The sequence below is a fragment of the Corapipo altera genome, unplaced genomic scaffold, assembly GCF_003945725.1.
Source record: "Corapipo altera isolate COAL_440 unplaced genomic scaffold, ASM394572v1 0, whole genome shotgun sequence".
NCBI lineage: Eukaryota > Metazoa > Chordata > Aves > Passeriformes > Pipridae > Corapipo > Corapipo altera.
Genome location: NW_020884872.1, coordinates 83,980,329 through 84,004,602, shown reverse-complemented (window position 1 = coordinate 84,004,602; position 24,274 = coordinate 83,980,329). Strand labels below are relative to the sequence as shown.

Genomic DNA, 24,274 nt, shown 5'->3' with positions numbered 1-24,274 from the left:
TTTGATGAGACAGAAAGGACCCTGCATTTCCAGAGTTCTGCTTGGAGGCAATGTGAGCCCAGTCAGATTTACAGGTGTGCAGTGATAACTACATGGACCAAGGGAGGTACATTTAGAGCCTAATTATCCTTGTCATTAGAGTTGTCATAAAGCCTCTTGCTGCAACGTATAGGTCTCTTTTTGTTTACTCTCTAGTAGACAGAATAATATTTCCCTTTTTCTAACAGCCTTGTTGTACATAGTTAAAGACATCACGTCTTTGCTCAGTCTCCTCTGAAATTCAAATGGTGTGATTGAGAAGTTTACAGTATAGGACAGGACATAAAGCATCATTTTGGCCAGTGGGCCAGGCTACAACCCTGCTCCAGGAAGAACTTCCAACAAATAACACTGAGTAACTTCCCTGGAGCACAGCCAGCAGCCAGACACACCACCCTAAGGACTGACATAACCCTGATCTATCATGTACTTTCGTTCCTCTGGACTGTCTCTAATTGAATAGCACTTTTAAGGCTGGTATCTAGAACAGGGCACACTGACTACAACTACAATCTTAATACAAGAGTCAAAGTATTATTTACATCTTAAAAACTGCTTGAAGCCTGGGTGTGAACACGGGAAGAAGTTTTTGCAGCCAATAACATCACCTGCACTGCTGGTTATTTCTGACTCCAAAGTAACCCTACTGCAAGAGTAACACACTAGGACTTGTGACATTGCTCTCTTTTAGTACTTCTGCCTTGCTCCCAGCAGCTTTAAAAATATGCACTATACATAGCAGAGTGAATGGAACAAATACATACTGTCCTAAAACACACAACTACGATTATTTCCAATCCCACAAATGTACCAGCCAATGGACCCATTATTGAAAGAAAGAGACTCACACTCAAATCTATGCTTAATTTTATTTATAACATTTAAGAAATATTAACATCTCAGGATATCTGGTTTACCATCTAAGTCCAGTCATAATAAGCAACAAAAAAGAAAACGTTAACCATGTTTCAAATGAGCATTCTTACATTCATTCCCCCCTGTAACGTAAAGAAAAGTGTTCAGCTTTCAGCTTTCTTAAATTTATGTGTTTGACTAATGGAAAAAAAAAATCATTAAAAATGTCTTAACTACCAGGCATCCTGGTTTGTTAATTTTTTTTTGTTGGCACTTGTGTTCACCACAATCAAGCACTCCAGTTGGATTATTAAATTGTCCCTTTCTACCCAGAACTGTCTTTTTGTGACCTTTTAAAATTATTATTATTATTATTATTATTTTGATGACGTTGTAATTGTTTTTTTAAACATCTGGATATGTAAGTTTGTTCAAATAAGTTTAAAAAGACAAGAAATCCAGGCTTGTCTGTCTGAGAAACTCCTTCCCTTGATAACCCACCTAATCAGATAACTGAAGGAAGAGACTTGAAGAGACTTGTTTTCATTTTTTTGAATATTAAGCAAAAATTCATTTTAATTAATTTTAAACTGAAAAAAGTACAGAAACACACTCTTCATTTGATGGTGTGCATAAACATTACACTCCATATATAGCAAAAATATCTTTTATTTATAATTTACATTTCAACAAATGAAAATTTTACATTTTTACATATACCATTAAATTTTCACGCATCTACAGAACTTTCACACAATGACACCTGAAACTGTGCAGGCAGTAAGAAATTTCAAATACAAAAATGTATTTATTAACCAAACAGTACCTGAGGCCCTGCCTCAGTTGGACATTTTTATTCATATAAAAAGTATTTGTCTTCCAGAATTAATACAGCAGCTCTTCTGTAAAAAAAAAAAATCATACCTCAGTTTATTTAAACAGATTCCTCAGGTTCTGTTTTTATATCTGTAGATGCAGGTGTGCTCTCTTCTGCACAGACAGGAGGGGTGTCATCAGGTTCTTCTTTGATTTTAGGTGAGTCACAGAACTCTTCTGTTTCTTGTTTAACAATGTTCAACATTATATTTAGTGGATTTTCTGAAGGAGTCTTGCTGGGAGATGGTGTGCAATCGAATGATGATGTCTGCAAAGTTAAAGTAGCATTAACACATTAAAATGATAATTTTTAGCTTTTCATCCCTTTTGCCCTTTTTCAAAATGCAAACATGTTGATGGACAGGCACTCAAAAGCCAAACTTCTGCTTTACTGAGTTCCTAAAAAAACAAATTTATATTTTGAATAGCATTGCTTTTTTTCCAATTCCTTTGAAAAGTTACCACCAAGCAGTGATGAAATGCTTAACACGTTACCATGAACTGTTCCCTTCTATGTGCCCTCAGGGCATTTTAATGCCCAAAGCATTAAAAATATCACACACACCAACACTCAGCTACTTGATTTTTACAAATTCCTAAGATTACACATGTTACTCAACAATAAATCCATCAAACTGTGGCTTTGCTTTGTGGCACACAAGCTGTCATGGTACCTCACAAGCAAAAATGCATTTTAGCTAATTCTGTATTATAAACTTGCCACACCCAAGGCCTCCAAGTCTTAGGGAAGAGAAATGGGCAGTACACTGACACAAACATATGTGCTCCCTGCAAAGTCAGAGATCAAGCAAATAAACTGAAAGTAAAATGCTTCAGAAAGTATGAGGAAGGATTCACTTACATTTTGATAATCTTCGTAACAAGATGGATGGTAAATCTGAAAAAAAATTGTTATATCTTTAAATACATAAAAATAAATTATAGCAGTACCAGTGGTAATGAACAGAACACTGTCAATTACACATTAACACACAATTCATCTAGAAAAACTATGGTCTGAGCAGGCCGAGTATGATGTTAAATATACCTGGGAAAAGATTTTGTGATGTTTATTTAGGAAAAGTTATCATACTGCCTGGTAAGTGCTGTGAATTAGAGAACCTGGTGAGTATTGGGAAATATTTGTGTACAGCTACATACAGAAATAACTGAACCAAAACCTATAACGATACATAAAGACATCCATTTTTCCTTTAGCTCTGCAGGATAAGGGAAGGCTAGTGACCCCATACCAACAATACCAGGACTAGTGAGCCCATACCAGGACTTCAGGCACTTCTGAAGGCTGAGATATTTATGTACTTCAAAGCCAGGAAAACTATGAGGGGAATCCTTCAGAAGAAAAAGACCACTTGACCCGCCTTTCTTTTTTACCTGTATTTGTTTGGATTTTTTTACTATAAATTAGTATCATATGTAAATAAGATCAGATTACCTTTTCATCTACTCTGATAGCATTCTTCAGGTGCCACTCTTCCTCTTCCTCATCCCAATACTGTTCAAATTGTTCCTGGCAAATTTCACAGCTCTGAAAAATTATTGGAGTAGCAGAGATAAAATGAGGTTATTGCAATTTACTGAACATGTGAACTTCAAGAACCTAGTAAGAGTCAAATAAGGCTCTTTTTTAATTAAGATAAATACATTAAGATTAGAACATAATCTTTCCTCCACACTTTAAAGATCACTTTAGAAAACCTTAATTAAAAATTGAGTATGTTTTGCAGACAGAGGAACGATCGCCATCTGGCCCTGAATACTCTTGTCACTTGAGAAAGGTAAGCTTTGCCCTTTTAGCCAGGAAGTCTGCAAAGCACTTTGTAACAATCTAATGCTGTGTTACTGTCATGTAAGACAATCCACTACAGAGATTTAATTCATTTTATTTACGGCATTATCTTCTCTCTTCCCCTTAACCTGCAACTCAGGTCAAAAAAGGCAGAACTTTTAGATGAAGTACTAACATTTTTAGTACTTCTTGAAAAATAATCAACTTGGAGAACAAAGCACAAAACGTACCTTTTAAAATTAAAACAAAGGCCTTCATGGCTTGAAAGCTAGTTTCTTAGAGACTCAGCATGTAAAACTGAATTGCAATTTTAACAGCATTTGTATTTGATTAGTACACCAATTCATCTACCAAAATAGAGCCAAAAAGCTCTACTGGTTACTTTATTATTGTGGTATTTCTTTCTCCTAATGCCCATCTTCTACCAAAGAAGGAACTTCTGTGTAAAAGTATCAAAACTCCAGTAAACCCAGTAATTATTTGAATGATGAAGGACCATCGAAGGAAAAATCACTTGGCTCTACTTATTCTTACCATGAAAACATTCAGCAAATTAACATGCTTTACCTGTTTCAGTTTTTCCAAAACCACAGAATGCCAATGGGTGTAGATTTATTTTTAACAACAGGTGATTAATAATACTATCTGTCCTCGGAAGCAACCATTACATACACAAATACATGACCTATGGACTGGCAGCACAAAAGCCCAAGAACAAGATTTCAGTCTACATACAGTAAGAAGAATGCAGTACAACCCTCTGAAGAACCAGATGACTCTCGGTATCAGAACTGATAAAGGCAAGCTGAAACTTACCTCGACCGCTCCAGCTGGTCCAGCAGGGACACTCTGAAACTCCTTCTCTTTTGCAGCTTCTTGTGTCTTCAACACAACCTCTTCATGAGCTTTTTCAAAGAACTGGCTTTTAGCACGCTCCTCTAGATCTGCTATTTCTTCAAATTCAATCCAGTCCTAAGGAAAAAGTTTTCACTCACACTCAGACATCTCGAAGTATCATATTTAATCAATCTTATTTTGTTAAAACTGAAATGCTCCTAAAGATGCGGCATTAGCACAGTGCACGCTTTCTGACAATGCTACACATTAAAAAAGTTTTTTCCAAAAAATCCACTACCCTTTGAATTCCATTCCGTTCTCAGTGGAAAGAAAACAGTGCAATAAACAGCTTCAAACTGTTCATTGTTCATAATAAAACAGCCTTTTGTATTCTGACAGGCATTTGCGGACTACTTGAAGTATCTAAGACGTGACTGTTTACCATAGGCCAGCTCCTGTGATGATGTAAATTTCAGCTGCAACCCTACACCACATACAAAGTAAAACATTACAGCCTGTAATTTATCAACAGGAATACTGCATTACTTACTGTTAAACTGTAGTACCATCTCCTGTGTGTAATTTTTCTGCTAACGTCTTTTTCTGTCCTATTCTGGCGATAATGCCAATCCAAATGATCTGCATAAACATCTGTCTGTGACGTAGTGAATCTCATTCCACATGAGTAACACTGAATTCCAGTGTACAGTCGATTTATAACACTATCATAACGCCTACAAAAAAAGAGATAAAAAAGGGTCTTAACGTTTCTTTAAAAAGAGAAAGGCAAGAAGTTTCTCAGTAAGTTGCTTCGTCTACAACAGTAAGGAGAAAGCATGAATTTACTGCAAGGTTAAAGTACACAATACGACTGCATTCTTCCTGAATTTCATAGCACCATCAACTTAAACATTCAAAACACAAAAAATGGGCTCTTATTAAGGATTCAAAAGAAACACATTAGTGTTGTGTTTCATGCCTACTAGCTTTTCTAAGCTAATGGTGCATAAATAGTAATGCCTGCATTTGGTTTGGCTTTACGAGCTACCACAAAAGTGATAAAATTAAAATCATAGAATGGTTTGCGTTGGAAGGGACCTAAAAGATCATCTAACTCCAAGCTCCCCCTGCCATGGGCATGTACACCTTCCACTAGACCAGACTGCTCAGGGCCCCAACCAACATAGCCTTAAACACTTCCAGGGATGAAGCAGCCACTGCTTCTCTGGGCAATCTATTCCAGGATCTCATCACCCTCTCAGTAAAGAATTTCTTCCTAATATCTACTGTAAATCTGTTCTCCTTCAGCTTAAGGCCATTCTCCCTTGTCCTATCACTACATGCCCTTTTGAAAAGTCCCTCTCCAGCTTTTCTTGTAGCCCCTTTTTAGGTACTGGAAGGCTGCAATAAGGTCTTCCCAGAGCCTTCTTTTCTCCAGGTTGAACAACCCCAACTCTCTCAAGCCTGTCTTCATAGCAGAGGTGCTCCAGCCCTCTTATCATCTTGGTGGCCCTCCTCTGGGCTTGCTCACAATAGGTCCACGTCCTTATCCAGGGACCCCAGAGCTGGATGCAGCACTCCATGTGGGCTCTCACCAGAGTAGAGCACAAGATGAGAATCCCCTCCCCTGACCTCCTTGTTACACATCTTTAGATGCAGCCCAAGATATGGGCTTCAATACATATAACCTGAAGTAACAACATGCACCTTTGTGTAAAGGTAAGTTTTCCCATGTTCATTTTCCCTCTTTTTCCTTTTTTAATATTCTACAAGGCTGACATCAAACAACGCAGGTCCGCTTAATCACAAAGTAACAGATAATCTTTTAAAAGCTTTCAACTGTCTTGGATTAACTATCTAGATGCTGCCATGTTGTTATTCTTACTGTTAACTGATTCTACTATACGCACTGTCTCAGTTCTTCAACTATGAAGTTAGTGAGGTCTGGAACATTTTGATCTTCATTCTGATCATCATCTTCTTCTTCAGCAGCTGGCTGGGCTGATGTTTCATTCGCTTCTAGAAAGCATAAAGATATTATTTTATCAAAACTTCTGTACATCATTAGAAAAAAATTATGTGCTCCAGAAAGTTATTTTTATTCAAATACTAATAAATACAATCTGACTATGTTAAAGCACAGGTGTGCAACAGCTAAGTCAGTCATCTTCTAACATTATTTTAAAAAAGCATAGAAGAAAACAAGTCAGAGTTTCAATTTAGGAAAACAGTATTTCACCTCAGTCTTTGGCACTGAAAGTCAGTCTTCAGAGACACAGAAATACTACAGAAGCTGAAAAGAACCTGATTATAATCAAGAACAAGTTACTAAGGCACAGCACCAAAGACAAAACTGACTGGTCTATATAGCTGAAGTGTACAAATTAAACAAGATACTACATATTTACTCCATCACATGTATTAAATTCCTTCCCAAAAATAAAGTTCAGCTTAAAAAAACCCCACAGGAGTTCACAATATAATTTTGTATACTCAGATTTACACTTGAGCTGGATAAACTGAATAGTTAGAACATTAGGAATCTACATACGTGCTGAAGTGGAATCAGTTTTTGATAATTTGAGGATCCCTGTTTTCAGCAGTTTAGCAAACAATTCATTGACATCAAGCTGTCCCAGATGGTTATCAGGATATGAATGAGGAAGGGCTCCTGGGGAAAAACACCAACGTTCAAGGAGGCAAAAGGTTAGCATCAGAAATTGACTTCACTTTTATCAGTGTATCTCACAACACAATTCTCCTGTTGCCATCATTTCTTCCATTTTTTTTTTAAATTGTTTATCAACTCCCTTTGCTTTATGTCTAGCATTTGGCTAATTTTTTCCCTTGCAACAGCTTCCTTTATAATCTGTTCTGAAGTGCTGTCTAAGCTGGTTATCCATACACAGATATCTACTGGCCAGTGTTTATTAAAATGCAATATTGTCCTCATTTTATGCTTAAATATTTCCCCAAAATCAATCTACTTCATCACCTAGTTTAACCATTTAGGACATTTTAGAAGCTTTTCATTACTAACCACACATACACTGGTAATGTTTGCACACCCTGGCAAATGCAGCCAGACCTACACAGACTGGTGCCTTCCAGAAAAATAGACCAAAAACGTGGTGGGGAGGGTTTCCAGCAGAACTATATAGCAAAACCACATGGTTAATGAAAACTAACAAAAGCCTTCAGTGTTTGAGAGAAGTCCCTTAAGAGATGAAGGTGCTACAGAAACCACACCTACAGCCACCAAGAGGAGGCATTTCTTAGCCCACACAGACCTAACACAGCAGGACACCACCAAACAGAACAATCCAAAAGAAATATAAAGAATTATAATTACACACCTGCAGGATTCTGGACAAAACTTCCAGGATTTGGCAAATACTGCTGACCTTGGCCATAAGGTCCTGGTTGAGCAGACATGAGAGAAACCTGTGAAAGTAAACATGTAAGTATTCTTTGTACAATAATGCAATTATAAACTTACCTTTTACATTTTATTATTAACTTCTACAAGTTTCTCAATAATTTTACATATATTAAACTCCTTCAGGAGTGAACTGTGTCAGTTTGGTATTGGAAGGTCCACAAACTACTACATAATATTTCCCACATTTTCATTTTCCACTAGGAAAATTTCAGAACCCCTCCTCATTTTGCCTAACATTGCAAAACCCCCCACACACACCTTTTCTTCTACTTACTGAGCCTTCGATCACATTTTCAAAAAACAGCACTTCCTTTTAAATTGCTCCTTTTCACCAAAACTCAAAGAAATTCAAGGAACCAGTAAATGTCTAATAACAAATGCCATGATTAATTCCCATATAAGAACTGAACCAGCATCCACTAAAAACACACATCTTGAAACCAAGATTTTTCAGCAAATGAGCTACAGTACACTTTAGATAGAAAAAGTTTTTATAACACACTTGTAATAAAAATGTTTGGTGGTTTTTTTCCTAATCGTCTGTTTTCTCCACTTATGAACTATTTAGAATTTTACCCCATTAGCGTTCTGCAGGACATTATCTGCTTTTGTACAATCAATTAACTCTTCATGTTTAATTTTTATCCCCCAAATGAAAAAATGCTCTTTAAAATCTCTGAACTACTGAAAGAAATTCCATTCTGTTCACCAATGTAAAGTATCATTTTCCCCTTTTGAAGAGAGCACTTCCAACAGGCAACAGCAAAGACAGCTGAACTGATGAAGCAAGTTGGTGCTGAGATAATTTTAAAAGACAACAATGAAGTTGAACAAAAATGTTCAACAACGGTTTTATCTCTCTCAATTCCCCCAAATTACAGGTATTTATTTAAAACTGGCTTGTCAACAGTACTAACAGCTGCAAAAAGACAATAGAATTATTTTGGTCCATTCTGATTTCACACCTCTTAGAAAAATTAATCATGTATATTCACTAACATTATTTTTCATGCTTTATATAGAATTCACTTTTATTGAAGTCTAATGAAAACACCAAAGGCTTCCAATTACCTGGTTTTGTTTTCGTGTCAAAATGAAATATGATAATTTCACTGTCATATTTTGAACTACGAAGTGATTGCAAACACCCATTATTTTGTTTAGTTCTTAAAAGAATATTCTTAAAACATAGCAATGCATGTCCTTCTTCAATTATCTAATGACTTTTTTACCTTGATAATGGCTTCCAGCCTGCCAGCTCTTCAGAAAAATAATCAATTTTTAGAGGAAGAAAAAATGCTAACTGTCTACACAAAAGTACTTCTGCAAGCAAACTGTTTAATGCAATCAATTCTTACCTGATTACTTCCCATTGGCATATTATTGAAATTTCCATATTGAGGACCTTGAAGACCTTTTTCATCAAAGTAATGTCCAGCTGCTCTCAGTGGGAAGTTCTGTGCTCCTGGGCCAGCTGGCCCATTGAAATTTGGTCCAGGTGAACCATCAAATATATCAGGTCTCTGGAACTGCATTCCATGAGTTGGTCCATTGTAGCCCTGGCCAGGATGTTCAACAAATGGACCACCTTGTCCATATGGTGACATTTCTAGTCTTGAGGCAGGATGGTTGGCTACATTTTCAAAACGTGCACCTTGAAGGCCAAGGGGCAAGTCAAATCTAGAGGCTGGCTGGTGAGGTCCATCAAATCTTTGAGGTATGGCTGTTTCAAATCTTGCTTGTGCCTGTTGACCAGGTCCCAGTCTTGGACCAGGCTGTCCATGAATTCCATCAAATCTTTGTAGGAGAGACAGCTGTCCAGGCTGACCATCAAATCCAGCTGCATGACAGCCATCAAATCTCGGACCGGCCCGACCCAGAGGACCATCAAATCGAAGTCCGCCAGCTCCCTGATGCACCGGTCCATCAATCAACCTAGGACCTAGACCTGGCTGACCATGTGGTCCTTCCAATCTCAGCCCACCACCTGATGGCCCATGTGGCCCCTCAAATCTGAGCCCACCACCTGATGGTCCATGTGGCCCCATAGGCTGACCACGTGGACCCTCAAATCTGAGGCCACCTCCAGGTTGTCCATGGGGCCCCAATGGCTGTAAATGTGGCCCATCAAACCTGAGGCCACCCCCTGGTTGACCATGAGGCCCCAAGGGCTGACCATGGGGTCCCTCAAACCTGAGAGCACCCCCTGGCTGACCCCGAGGCCCCATAGGTTGACCATGAGGTCCCTCAAACCTGAGACCACCTGAAGGCTGACCACGAGGACCCTCAAACCTCAGACCAACTCCAGATCCTTCAAATCTAGGACCACCTACAGGCTGCCCTGCAGGCCCCTCGAACCGCAAAGGCCCAAGAGGTCCCTCAAATCTCAGTGGACCTCCTCCACCAACCTGTCCTGGGGGTCCTTCAAACCTCAGGGCCCCTGCCAGCTGCCCTGGTGGCCCATCAAATCTTAGGGCTCCAGCTCCTCCTGTTCCTGCCAGTGGTCCATCAAACTGAGATGCACCTGCCCCCACCAAAGGCCCCTCAAATCTCATAGCAGCCTGTCCAGGTGGCCCATCAATTCTGGAACTTGAACCAGCAGCAGGACCATCAACAAAAGGACTTCCTTGCCCATCTACTCCAACCCTTGCAGCAGCTGGTCTAGGTGAGCCATCAAAGAGAGGTCTGTCTTCCATTAGTGCACTTATCCTCTGCTTTGCTTCAATACCTCCAAATCTAGATCCTGGACTGTCTGGAAATGGTGCTTTCTCTGGATCTTCATACCTAGCTCTTTTGAAACGTTCACTGAATGGTGATCTTGGTTCCTCTCGAACACCTAAAATAACCCAGAACGAGTCAGATAGCCACGCACTAAAATGTTGCCAATTACTTAACAAATATAAAATAAAGCAAAATCACATACCAGCTTGCCCAAGAAGCTGTCTTTCTTCACGATTATCAAACCTGCAGAGTGCATCTCCATCAATTTTCTGGAACTCTGTTGTGCCTTTCCCCTGTTGCCTGAGAGCATCTCTAAATTCATCTGATTCTGCCCAGCTGTCATAAGGATCGGAACCTCTTGCTCCTTTAGTAGCACGTTGTTCTTCAAGTCTTCGTCGACTCTCAAGTGGTGACAGGTTATCAGCAAAAGGCCTCGTAGTGCCACTTACAGGAGAGTGTCTCCTTGATCGTTCTGCAAATGGTTCTTTTCTGTCAAACTGTACTCCACGCTTGGCTTTTGCTTGCTCACATTCTATTCCAGAAAGCAATGCATCAGGTACATGATAATCCAAAATATCTTCAGGATCCAACAGATCAAGCCTTGACAGTGAATGCTGAACTTGTGTCCTTTTTAGTTTAGCTTTATGTTCATAATATGTTAATTCTGCATCTGACAGAAGAGGTTTCTTTTTCAAACCACATTTTTCCTCTGTAGGGCTATCCCAGACATTACATCTGTGCTTTCCTTCCTGATACTGGAACAGCTGTCGGATCTGATGAGCTACCATGAGGAACTCATCTTGTGTTATTTCACCAGATGTTAAGCGGTCATTGGCCTATAACATAAAGTCAAAGTTTAGACTTCCAAAAAGAGAAGAAAAGAAAACCATACCTGGGATACTTCTACGTACCTTCTTAAGTAATTCTCTCTTGCTTGCAGATGTCAATTCTTTGGGAATCTGTAAATTGGCATCCACACTTAAACGGTGCTGCTGCTTTGGTGCTCGGGGTGATAAAATTCCTTTACCAGCCGGCCAGTTTTCCCTGTGTCTTTGGTGAGGGGATTTACCAAGTGCTTGGTGTTCATCATTCTGCTGTGAGCTGAAAGAAAGAATGCAAAATACAGATTATGTCTTTATTCAGAACATAATTGTTACATTCCTACTAGAACTGATCATGGCAAAACATCACTATGGCCTCAGAATCTAAGTATGCATAATTTCCAGATTTCACTAGCAGAAACAAGTTAAACTTATCAGTTTTAACAATCTGAACACTGCCTTCCAAAGCCAACTACACTGAAGCCACCGACTTCACACAGAAGTTGTTTAAAAGATAGTAACTTACTTTTTAGTTTCTTCCCAACCAGATTTCCACCTCTTGCCTGATTTGGATCCTTGCCAGTTTTCTGCATTCTCTTTTGGATCTGGAGAAGTTTTTGTAGAATGCTGGGTGGCTGTTTCTTGGGGTCTTTCCTCTTGAGCTTTTTTCACTCTCCTTGGATCTCGTACCTCTTGTTTAACATTTCTCTTATTAGAACTTCTTTCATCTCTTGCTGCTTGTGTGCCTTCTTCAACATGAGACTGCTTAGTGCCTATCTGACGTATCTTGCCAATTTTAGGAGTTGAAGAAGTAGGAGATAAACTCCTAAGTCTTCTTTTAGGTGATCTCCTCTCTCTTCTTTTTGGAGAATGTGTAGATGGTGACCGTGCCTTAGGGGAGCGTGATCGTGACCGTTTTCTACTACTTGATCTTCCCTGTTTTCCACCCTGTTTTTCTGACTCCTCTGTAGTTATGTCTTGTTTCTGAACTGCACCATTAATCACTTTATTTCTGCTCCCCACTGGTCTATGTTCACATATTTTATGCTCCTCTTTTTCCTTTTTCTCTGTACTTCTCCTCTTTTCTTTGACCTCCTCCTCTTTGCCCTCTGACTTATCTTGAAGATGTCTTTTCAGTCTTGGATCCCGCTTACTGATGTCAGACACTTTACTGCTTTCACATTCCTGGCTTTTACTGTCTTTAGTATCAGGTAGCTTATTTTTCAAAGGGGATGGTGACTTAGATTTTGCTTTAGACTGGTCAAGTTCTTTCTTCTGTGTTTTTTCACTTGCTCTCGATTTTTCTGACTTTGTAGAGTTCTGTTTTTCACCCTGTGTTGTTTTGTTTGCCTTAGTATCAGACTGGTTGGTCACATTCGGTGAAAATTCTTTCCTATGAGATTGATCTTTAGTATGTGAAGAATGTTGACCCATCCTATTAAGTCGAGGATCCCTGTTTACTATTTTGATATCATGAAGTGGAGGACTTGGGGATGGTTTGTTTTTTTCAGATTGCACAGCAGTCTGATGAGGCGGTTTAACTGTCATATGAGGTGTGGGAGACATATGTTGCTTGGAAGGTGCTGGAACTGAAGCTATAGTAGATGATCCCTGCTGAACACTAAGAGATACAGCCTGAAATTGGAAAAAATCCAGCATTAATATGCATGCCACAACTCCTACCCAGAGGTGCTCATATTCTGCCTCAAATACAAAACTGCAATAGCAATGTCTTGAAAGTTATGAGATCCAGTCATTTAACTCAAAATGACCCATTAACTGCTAATTAATGGATCATTTTTATTCTACATTAAATCACAGAGTCACAGAATATGCTGAGTTGAAAGGGACTCATCAGGATCCAACTCCTGACCCTGCACAGGAAACCCCAAGAATCACACCACGTGCCTCAGTGCTGTCCAAACGTTTCTCAAACTCAGACAGGCTTGGTGCTGTGACCACTCGTGGAGCCTGTTCCAGTGTTCAGGTACCCTTTGGTGAAAAACCTGTTCCCAATACCTAACTGAAAACTCCCCTAAGTTAGCTTCATGCCATTTCCTTGAGTCCTGTCACTGGTTGTGAGTGAAGATATCGCGCCAAAGAGAAAGCATTAAAGCATTAAAATAATGCGGTATCATTACAAAAGATCAAATTCAAATATAATGCAAGATCAGTACTACAAAAGCAATACTGCAAAATATGTAACTTAGGCACACATTCTAATTACAGGATTGGCTTTTCTATATAAACCACATGCTCTAGGCAACTCAGCTGCCAAGTATCCCTATTTTCAGACTTCTAAACTTCAAACATGCTTTATTTTGGTATTGTCAACTGTCAACATAGCAAGACTTTCAACTAAGAATGTAAAACAATACAGCTTTAACCACCATCTCTATACGGCAGCATCAAACCAACCTGACCTAGCGAGGAAACTGACTTTATTTACAACAGGCTCTCTTGTTCTTTAAGAATAAATATAATTGAGAAAGCCAGGTTTGCTGTGAGACACAAGAAGAGGTGGAAGATGAGGACCACAGTCATCATTTTGAAGAGAAGTTTAAAACAAAACAAGAGGAATTTCACTTTTTTTTTTACCTGTAATTTTTTAAGGCTTTTAGGAAACAAAAACAGTTCAGGAACCCCAGATTCCCCTGCACTGCTCTTAGTAGTTCCAAAACAGCTACGCTTGCCTAATATGAGGAAAAAACAATATGCTGTACTTACCAGTACAGCCAAGTACTGTCCAAAAGAAACTGAGACCCAACTATGAAAGTTTCAACTATCCTACTCACCAACTGTGCTTTAGTCTGTTCCAGCTCCAGCTCTAGTTTTTTTTGCTGAAGTTCTAACAACTGCTTTTGCTTTGCAAGCAATTGCTGCCTGATCAGTTGCTCCTGTGTCAAATTCTTTTGTATTTCAGGAACAGCTGGAGGAGTAGAGGCACCAGAAGTGACAGCAGAGGTAGGTGCAGTAGATTCCTCTGGCTAAAAACAGAATTTAAAAAGTTACATTTAAAACCCTGATGGAATCAACTAAACCCATCTTCCTTCAGTGTTATGATCTGGGACTTAGTCTGTATAGCAGTTATAATTCGCGGTTTTTTGCCCCACGACAATTTGCCTGCTGTGACAGGTGTACATCATTTAACATAAATTCATCAATGTTCCAAAACCTAGAATACAATTTTGAAATACAAAAAATAAACCCTTCAAATATTCTGAATTCATAAATTTCTCTTACCTGTCTACAAAGGCCAGATACTTAATTCTTAATATACTAAACTGTCAAAAAGCAGTATACAAACAATGAAAACCACATGTATTACCATCTGTTCTTACAGCAGGCAGAAAAACTTACCGATTTATTTAAAAACTTAGGATTCACATGGATGCTAGAAGTATTCACATTTGGGGGCAGAGGTTTAATTGGCCAGGCAGGATCTAATGAGTTGACTCTGACATCAAGTGCATATAGTTTCTTCAAAGGAAAAATATCATCCCATGTGGAGCGTAATTTAAATAAACTTTTCCTAGTATTTTCATCCACCTAAAACAATAAAACAATTCTATGGCTTGTTAAGTTAATATAGAACAATTTCTTTAACTTTTCTGTAGAACTTAAGATTTCATTAATTTCCTATTTCTATCAACAGTTTGTCATTTTAACATATTGAACTTGCTACACAGAATTTATAATCAGTGCAGATCATACATTTCTACCAATGGGATCAGTAACAGATGCTCAAATGTGGAATTGTTGTTTCAAGGCCATTTGAAGGTTTTATTGTATTACCATTCTCTGAGAATTTTCTTTTCCATTAGCAAAATTCTCATTTTACTGGCCCAATTTCTGTGGAAAAAAAATACAATAACAAAAATATTTAAAGGCAATAGCCTTTTGAGACATTACATTATTCAAGTGTTTGTGCTGAATGGAGTATGACAATGACAAACAAATCAAGAAAAAACAAACTCTGAAGAGAAATGGTGTTTTACTCAGCTGTTTAGTCACTGAAGGATTTTTTTTAATAAATGTAGTAAAAGGGGTATTAGCTCAAATGAAGTTAATTATTATTTCAGTTCAACTGCAAAATTAGACCCATCTGTGAGTCACAGATGAAGCATACTTGTAGGACCAGAGGCCCATTTTATCTCTTCACAAATAACTAGGTTTGGATTATCTCATGACAGCTAATTGACAAATTTACAGTAAAGCAAAATTTAGTTAATCTCATAACTTGAGTAGTTCAATAAACAATAAATGAAAAATATTAGAGGACAAAATACATCCAGCTGTCCTAATGTCAAAATCCCAATTCAATCATTAAGTATTGCCTATGTAGATGATTTCTGCTGAAGTTTTATTCTTAAGATGTTACAGCAAGATGTAGAATAGTCTGGAAAGTTTGGAGATTCTTCTGGGGAAGAGCAGGAACTTCAATAAAAATAATTCATACTTAGCAACTGAAGTATGCCCATACACAATTTTCAATAAGAGTACGAAGTTCACTGCAAAAAGGTGCAGAAATTACTGAGCACAAAGTTTCTGACTTTATCAAGTGTCTAAAGATACCTTAGTGACCATTTACTGATAAAACGAAATTTCTAGCAATATCTATGCTGGAATTCTACTTACACCTTTTAACATGAACAACTAAGCTATTAGAAATGACTGCCACTTTACACATTCATGTAGTACACATTAAACTGCTCTAGTTAGCTTAACAGAGTGGTAACATATAAAACTCTGAAGATTACTTATTATCCAGGGTGTCACTCAGCTGCAACATTAAACGCAACTCAGGATAAGAGCATTCACAATTTAATACTGAAAAAACAAGTAAATCTACCTATCTACTCTACACAAAGGAGTTTATATGTCTTCTACAGTCATGACAACAATCTATTCCTTACTTTGTCATGCACTTTACATCTGAAAATCATATATAAAGCATACTGGGATCTCAGATCCTTGCTGATATGTAACGATAAATATGCAAAAGCTCCATTCATCTCACTCATACGAGACGCCACTTTCTTATAACACACAAGAAACCACAGAAGTCATCCCTTCTTTTCTGATCCAACTTAAACCCATTCAAGTCCAGCCTTTCAAAACTTGGACTTTGATTTGAGTTTCTCACAGAGGAATATGTACAATTACTTCACTGGGTTTAAAGATTAAGAGTCAAAATTAAAAGATATGGCAGCAGCTTTCAGTGTTGAATGAAATTAAAACACCTATTTATAATATAATATAGTCATGCACTCTAAGACCCTTTCCCCCCCAGACTCCCAGCATTTTTTTCAGACGAATAAGAGAGAACCAGGTGTCAGTACTACTTCAGTTTAAGCACTCATCCTGCACAATGTGAATTATGTAAATCAGACAAATCTAACTAAAGGAGAGAGAAGCTCTGAGAAATCCACAACAAACTGATTCTCAGTCTATTCCTGGTATAAAGACTATTAACTATCTTAAAAATAAACCAACAGTTCATAATTAATTGGTCTATACATTACGAAAAGTCCATCCAGGTAAGCAATCGATAACCAAAATACTGCTAGTAAAATCTTGCCTGGATAGGAAAATTACAGATGTTTATAAACCAAATTAAGTAATACTTTGCACCTTTCAGCTAACGTGTAATTTACATGCTTGACAGCAAAAAGAAGCATTCATAGTATACAGCACTGAGACTTATAAAAACCAATCAAATTTAGTTTACCACCCAAGAAAACCCAAACCTGAAAGCATGTATTTATTTTACCAGGAACAAGCTTTGCTTAGAATACAGTACTTTTCTGAAAATGTATATACCTTTTCAAATACACAAATAAATGTTGCAACTAGGTTTTTAGTAAATGCAGTGAGATACTCTCTTCCCACATTCTTGACAATGGAATCCATTAGGTACATAACGGGGAGCTTCTCTGACGCAGGAGCCTGGAGTAATAAGAAGAAACTGAGAAGTTTAGTACAACAAAAACATATTTTAACCTTTTCAAATAAAGGGATTACCAATCCCAGAAATACACACCTCTCTTTCTGGTTGCCACTATAAACACCAAGGGATTTGGTGGGATTTTTTGTTTACACAAAAATTTAATCTGAAAAAGGGACACTCAGTTCAAAGTATAATGCAGTGGGTCTATCACAAAAAAAAAAAAAAAAAAAGGAACACCTTAGGTCATTTTGTTTGCATAACAAAGCTTTGGAAAAAGGAAAAAAAATAGAAGAAAAAAGCAGCCCCCAAGACAGTATTGCCACTACTGTACCGAGTGTAACCTTCCATTTGAGAAAGTAACTAAGTAGGAAACCACTGTTAGCACTTCAAGGAACTTCTAAAAAATGGTTTATAATTAAAACCTCCTGGATGTGTTTTTCTGGATTTCAAAGAACACGAATTAGACTTCTGGCAAACAGCCCAAATTAGTGAACTTTTGTAGCTGTAGAGTATACGTAGAGCATCACGGCCTTTTCTTAAGCTACACGCAGAATAGGTTGCAACTATTTCACTGTAATCCAAATGGACAGAGCAAGGAGTCCCATTCTCTCTCGGCACTTGCAGGTGGTGACGGTTCAGATTTCCAGAATGCATGCAAAGATGCAGTCAGAACAGAGTTCAAAATCCAGGAAAAACTCAATCATGTAGTCGACCAGGTAAGTGCACAGACTAGCTCTGGAACTGCAGTCACCATTTCCACAGACGGGAATCTTCAAACTCTGGACACATCTTTGTTACAAAAGGAGGCTCAGTTTTTGTTGCTGGGGTTTGGTTGGGGTTTTTTTAAAATCCTTTTTTAAAACTCAAAGCAAGTTTGTGCGATAGAACTGTGGTGACCCCGGACTGCTACAGCCACTTCTAATGTACAGAAAGCATTACTGGACCAATAGTGATTTTAATGCCTACCAGTGGCTTTCACAATGCAGAAGGCACAGCAAAGTTCCAGAAAACATCAGTAAGTACGCAGGCTTGCTGAAGAGGACAACATGGACGACAACACGAGCTGTGTGTGTTGACCATGATCCCCTTAGAAGAGCATCCACTTGTAATACTCTTAGGTCCCATTCACCATCCAGTAAGGATAAAACCAGAACAGCTTCACATACTGCTCATTTTAAACAGGATAGGCTACTAGGTTAATTAACAACACCTTACTCTGCAGTCCCATTATCCAGACAATTGTGTAGAAGAACAGCACTACCTTAGATTTAATTCCTTCCCTTTTGAGGTGGTTCACAGAAGGGTACCCACTCAGCAAGATTTTACATGGGCAAATCACAGTGTTTCCTTGCTCTTAAAAGTGTATTAATTTACCATAACCTGAAACTTATTATTGAAGAGGGTAGAACTCCTTGTTAATTGGGGGACAGAGGGGCGCACTGCCTTTGAGCAGATTGAAAAAAAGGTCGAAAGAGGCAGGTGGTGCATTTCATATACATAACAACAGAAAAATCAGCGAAGTTAGGTAAAACTAAGTGCAGCACATTGAAAGCCAATCTTACATTATGACATAATACTGATCTGTAAACAACCTAATATGCAAGTGTTAGAAAAAAGGCATCACTCCACCTCAGAAATCAAAGACTGTGGGTCTGGAGCTATTTAAAATGTCTGTGGAATACTGGTTTCTTCTTTGAAGTAGTCTGCACAATGGCACATTAAAAACACTACTCCAGTTCCGAATGCCTTCCTTTCTGAAAAAAATGACAGCAAACCATTTCTGACTTTTAGTCAGCTATGTCAGAGACACAAAGAGCTGTTTCAGAAGTACCTATGCCTGATGGCTACTCACACGGTATTTTATATTCTTCCATTTCACCCATGTATAGGAGTAGCTCATAGTACTCAGCTAAGCTTCAAGTTTGAGATGCTGGGGAACCATTAGTAGCAAAAGCACTATAAAAAAGTTTAACTGCCCCTTTCATCCTACTTCAGACAGTTAAAAGCAATTATACACAGAAGCACCATAATCTACTAAGGAAGCCTACTTCAAACTATGGCGCAGATTTAAAAGCTTAGCAGTGCCCCCTGCTTCAAATGTAAGCTATTCAGGCGTCAACATCATAAGAACTGTGACTTAAATATGGTTGGAATATTAAAGTCTTCTCTTCTGGAAATGTTTATTATGTCAAGGTATCTAGCATGTATTTCAACAGCCACAAGAGGGAATCCCAGACTGGAAAGCATTTTGTTTTCAGGAGGTCTATGCAATACCCTCTAACAAGATAGATCCCACAGGACACTAAACAAAAGGCAGGGAGGTGCCCCATAATCACCAGAACGAAGAACACTAACTCTGAGCTCATCAGCATAATAAAGACTTCATTACAAAACTCCCACTGTCCCTTCAAATAACGTAGGAAAGCTATTGTTGGAAATGTGTGGCTCTTTTTTATTAGTTTCCTAAAAGATTTCAAGTTTAAAATAATATCTGGCAATTGAACCCCGAGTCACAAGCTTGTGCAAAAATTTGTTTAAAAAAAAAAAACAACTTTGTATACAAAATGGGTCTTGGAAACAAATTCTGCACTATACAGTGGTAAATAAAAAGACAAATACATATTTCACACTTTTTATTTACAAATTTTATAATACCAGTCACACATTTCAGAACCATTTATTTAATTGTAAAGCAGACCACTCAAGTTTTACACTAAACAAACTGTCTCCAGGCAACACTTTTTAAAAAGTGGCTTAGTAAAGGAGATCACTTTCCCAGAAACAACTAAAAACTTGCCTTGAATAAGCTACAGTCACAAACAGTAACTAGGCAAAACTAACCATTGATACAGGTTTTAAGACATCTTTTTAAAAAACCCCCACACTTCAGGGCAGGTTCTAAATCACCCAGAAATAAAAAAAAAAAAAAAAAAGACAGCATTGTTATTCACCACAAATCATTTTATACACATCCACTGCCCTTTAGGAGATATAATGGTGAGAGCTATTAGATTATGAGGTCACCTCCCCAAGGAATGGCAAAACTCAGCCACTGGCAGCATTTAAAACTAGACTGGAAGAGGTCTGTGGCATACTAAAAAGACATCCTGCATTGATAGAAAGATAGATTAAGTAACTTAGGAGATCCTTCCCTCCCCCATCATTAGGTAGTACAATTCTCACCATTATAAACCACGATTTAAAGCCAAAGGAAAAAAGCCTTTTAACACCTGAGACCAGAGGGAGCAAGGGAAACAACGAGGGAGGGGTGGCTGGCACCATGGGGGATTGAAAGAAAAACCCTTTTCTTACAAAATGCTCATTAGAAAGGTGCTGTAAACCCCTATCTATGTGTAGTGGCTGACTGATGTCAGCAACTGCCTGGGCTGGGCTCAGAGGGAGCCTCCTCTTTCCCTTTTTATATCATGTGCCTTTCAGACGCCATGTTAGGATCCTACAGGCTGCTGCAGTTTCTACAGTCAGAGACAATTTCTTCTTCCCCATCCTCAACCAATAAACTTCTCTAGCCAAAATATATTAAATATGCACACAACACTAGCGTTACTCGGGGCACATATCATCTGAAAGCCAAAGAGATTATCCCAAGCCCCCAGAATTTTCTCTAATCAGTCAGAGCAAAACAACTCCACCACCACCACCACGTCTCTATCCGGAGAAGATGGCCCACAAACTTTTCTATACGATAAGGGTGACCCCCACCCCCCAATTAATCTCTCACAGGGACCGCACTGGGTAAATGGCCTTAACTGATACTTAAAGATCACTATATTTAGCCCTTCAGAAACGGACAATTTGCGTTCTATAAACTTAATATTATTTCCCTTTAAACTACCCCCCAAAGAAAAACCCAACCCTCCACGAGACCTCCCGACTCAGGCCCTCTCTAATGATTGAAACATTCACCTACTGTCCAAATCGCCTAAATCCAAGGGTTTAGACACCAGATTCGGACACCGAATCCTGACTCCATATAGGGGGAAAACCCAGCTCCAAGGGCGCGGAGGTTCAGCTGCCCAGTCACTGCTGGGCCGCCATGTTGTGCCTGCTATTTACACGGGGCTCGCACCGCGAGCCACGCTCCCCTCCTCTCGCAGCTTCGCCTGAGTCCCAAACCCTTCCCTAATCCCAAAGGGTGGTGTGGGGGCTGCTCCCCTCCCTCGAGTCCCCTGCTCCCTATGCAATGGGGCAGTAGAAGCAGCAGCCTTAAGTTTAGCGATGGAATAAGGAGCCCTCCCCGCTCCCCGCCGCCTCGCCCCGTACACCCCGATCCCAGCCGGGAGAGGCTTCCTTCTTCCGCCTGCTCCCCCCACGGCGACCCCTGCCTCCTGGACCCATCGGAGCCCCCGACACCCTCCAGCTCTGTCCAAATCCTTTCCCTACTCGCCCCCTCACTACCAGCACCCTCCCCGGCACTACCTTCTGAGCCCCCCTCGCCGCCCCATCCCAGCCATACCCATCCCGTCACCGGCCTCCTCACCCCGCCCGGCCTCCGCCCGAGCTTCTCCCTTTCTCTCTCGCTCCATTTCCCGGCCCTCGGGCCTTCTTGCCCACCCCTGACTCCGCTGTGTCCCCCTGTCCTCCTCGCCCCCCTCTGCCGCTGACCTCCCCTAGGCCACCCTATCCCGCTGCCCCGGCCGGTCCCCCCAGCAGTATAGGTAGGAGTAGTAGTCGGTGGAATATAAAAACCTTGGCGATTTGCGCCTCGATCAGGGAGACGATGTCCTTGGCGAAGGGCACGTTCTCCTCGGCCAGGATGGTCAGCATGTTGATGTGCGGCTTGCTGTTGAACGTCAGGTCCTCCAGCGACGACTGGTAGTCGCGGCACGCGTCCTCCCGGGCCTCGCTGCTGCCAGCGCTGCTCTCCGGGGCCGACATGCTGCTCGGACCAGGACCCGACCCACCGACCGACAGCCCCCTCCCCGCGATTCCCCGCCGCCGAGCGATGCCGATGCCGCCCCCCCGCCGCTGCCGCCGCTGGGCTCCTCTACCGCATCCTCCGCGCCGCGACTCCCGCTGGCTGCGCTGCTGGTGCCGCCGCTCCTCCGGCCGCCGCCGGCTCAGTCTCGGCGCTCACAAAATGGCGGCGGCGGGCACGGCTCGCGAACCGCTTCCCGCAGCCGTTGCGTCATGTGAAATTGTGCTCGGGAGAGGGGCCAGGGCCTTGGAGGGCCCCTTTTGTTCGCCGGTCGCGCCCTGATTGGCTAACGCCCCGCTTGCGCGGCTCGCCATTGGCTCGCACGTCAGCACAGCGGTCTCCGATTGGCTGGCACCGCCCTTCCTCCCCGCTGACGGGCTCCTGCGCTCAGGTCCCGCTCTCGCACCCGCGTCCCGACTCGCCATTGGCGGCGTGTCTCGGCCCCGCCGCTCCCGTCCCGCCCTGCCTCTTCCTCCCGCCTTCCCGTGCCGCCCTTATCGCTGCTTGGTGCTCCCGGTGCAGTCCCGCCTCCCTGGCCAGCACGGCCCCGCCCGCCGATGGCTCAGCCTCCGTAACACTGTCCTTGCCGAAGCGGCCGCTTCCACGGATAGTGGGTTTTGTTCGTTGGATGAGAAGTGACAGGACTATGAGTAGTGGCTGTGTACTGAAACACAAGGAGTTTTACCTCAACATGAGGAGGAACTTTTTCAGTTGAAGTGGTAGAGCATTGGGCTGCCTGTGGAGATCGTGGAGTCTCCCTCTCTGGAGACATTCCAGACCCACCTGGACACTTTCTGTGTCACCTGCTCTAGGTGACCCTGCCTTGGCAGAAGTGTTGGGCTACATGATCTCCGGAGGTCTTTTCCAACCCGAACTTTTGTGTATTTCTGTAATCTGTCCGCCTCAACAAGCGTCCCGGCCCTCCCTGTTTTTCTGATGCCCTTTCTGTCTTCCACCTTTTAAGTAGTCCCCCCTCGCACCTGTTTCGAGGTCTAAACAGAGCCAGGAGCCACAGGAGTGAGCTACTAATAGGGGAGAGCTAGAGAGAAAAGTAACAAAACCTGCCCTTCCTTAGTCATGAGATTTGCCCAAAGGTCTCTCTTTTAAGTGAACTTGCTTGCAAAGCGTTTTCAGGCATAGCCATTCCTTCCTCCCCCCATTGCATATTCCTTAGTGACTGTGGGGAACTGTCAGCATTTGAAAGCAGGCAGTGGGTGAATGCTTCATTAAAATACGCTGAAAAAACATGTCGTGAGATTATGTTATAGTGTAAATTACATGTATCTATGTGGATATACATATATATTCTGCAAATGTAGTGGAAATATAGCAAAACCGAAAATCTGACCAGTTTCTGGTAAAAGCTGCTGTTTGTCATTTTGTCCAGCTGCAAATATATTTTAGTTTCTGTCTTCATGTTTGTATTCCCTTTCTGAGAAACAGGGAAGGTGGGGACATGAAATGCAAAAACAGCTTTTATTTGCCTGTTGAATTGCATATTCATGTTTGTTCCTGTAAGCCTTGAAACACTGTACTTTGAACACACCACCTTTACAGTGTGTCACCACAAGATAAGAAAATAAAACTAAAGTTTCTGTGTCTGGCTGACCAAAGCTGGAACTGCAAGGCCTCTTCTCAGCATAAATATTAGCAGCTATTTGAAGACCCCCTGTCCATTAATAATATTAATTATATACTAGGAATCAAGCCATAATGTACATCCAGTTTATTTAGCAAAAACAGTACATACTGTTCTGCTCCTAGGGGAAAAATGTGGGGGCGGGGAAATGTTTCTCCTCCTCAAACCACGGTTTGTAAGTTGGAATGCTCGTTTGTACTAATTACAGGAACAAAACCAACAATATAAGCAAAACTGCCTTGATGAAGATGTCATGTGGTCCAAGGCCACCCTCAAAATCAGATTTGTTGTTTACTGATCAGGAAAGGACTGATGTGATGCAAAACAGTTTGCTACCCTCCAGAACAC

The 24,274-nt window shown here is 40.6% G+C and overlaps 1 protein-coding gene across 3 annotated transcripts; it reads right to left on the bottom strand.

The window, feature by feature from the left end:
- Positions 1-889: 889 nt before the first annotated feature.
- Positions 890-22,324, bottom strand: PCF11 (PCF11, cleavage and polyadenylation factor subunit). Of its 3 annotated transcripts, XM_027656473.1 has the most exons (17): positions 22,059-22,310; positions 17,225-17,350; positions 14,762-14,950; positions 14,197-14,388; positions 11,928-13,036; positions 11,492-11,681; positions 10,783-11,416; positions 10,096-10,695; positions 9,218-10,014; positions 7,774-7,861; positions 6,969-7,088; positions 6,328-6,436; positions 4,968-5,151; positions 4,397-4,552; positions 3,227-3,319; positions 2,633-2,668; positions 890-2,038 (listed from the first exon to the last, which is right to left on the bottom strand). In XM_027656473.1, the coding sequence occupies exons 1-17, from the start codon at positions 22,245-22,247 to the stop codon at positions 1,829-1,831; spliced, it is 5,022 nt and encodes a 1,673-aa protein (XP_027512274.1). In that variant the 5' UTR covers positions 22,248-22,310; the 3' UTR covers positions 890-1,828. The 3 variants fall into 3 exon arrangements, with proteins under 3 accessions (XP_027512274.1, XP_027512191.1, XP_027512109.1); XM_027656390.1 differs by having other exon boundaries at positions 6,328-6,433; positions 9,218-10,695; positions 22,059-22,324; XM_027656308.1 differs by having other exon boundaries at positions 9,218-10,695; positions 22,059-22,312.
- Between the last annotated feature and the right edge of the window lie 1,950 nt (positions 22,325-24,274).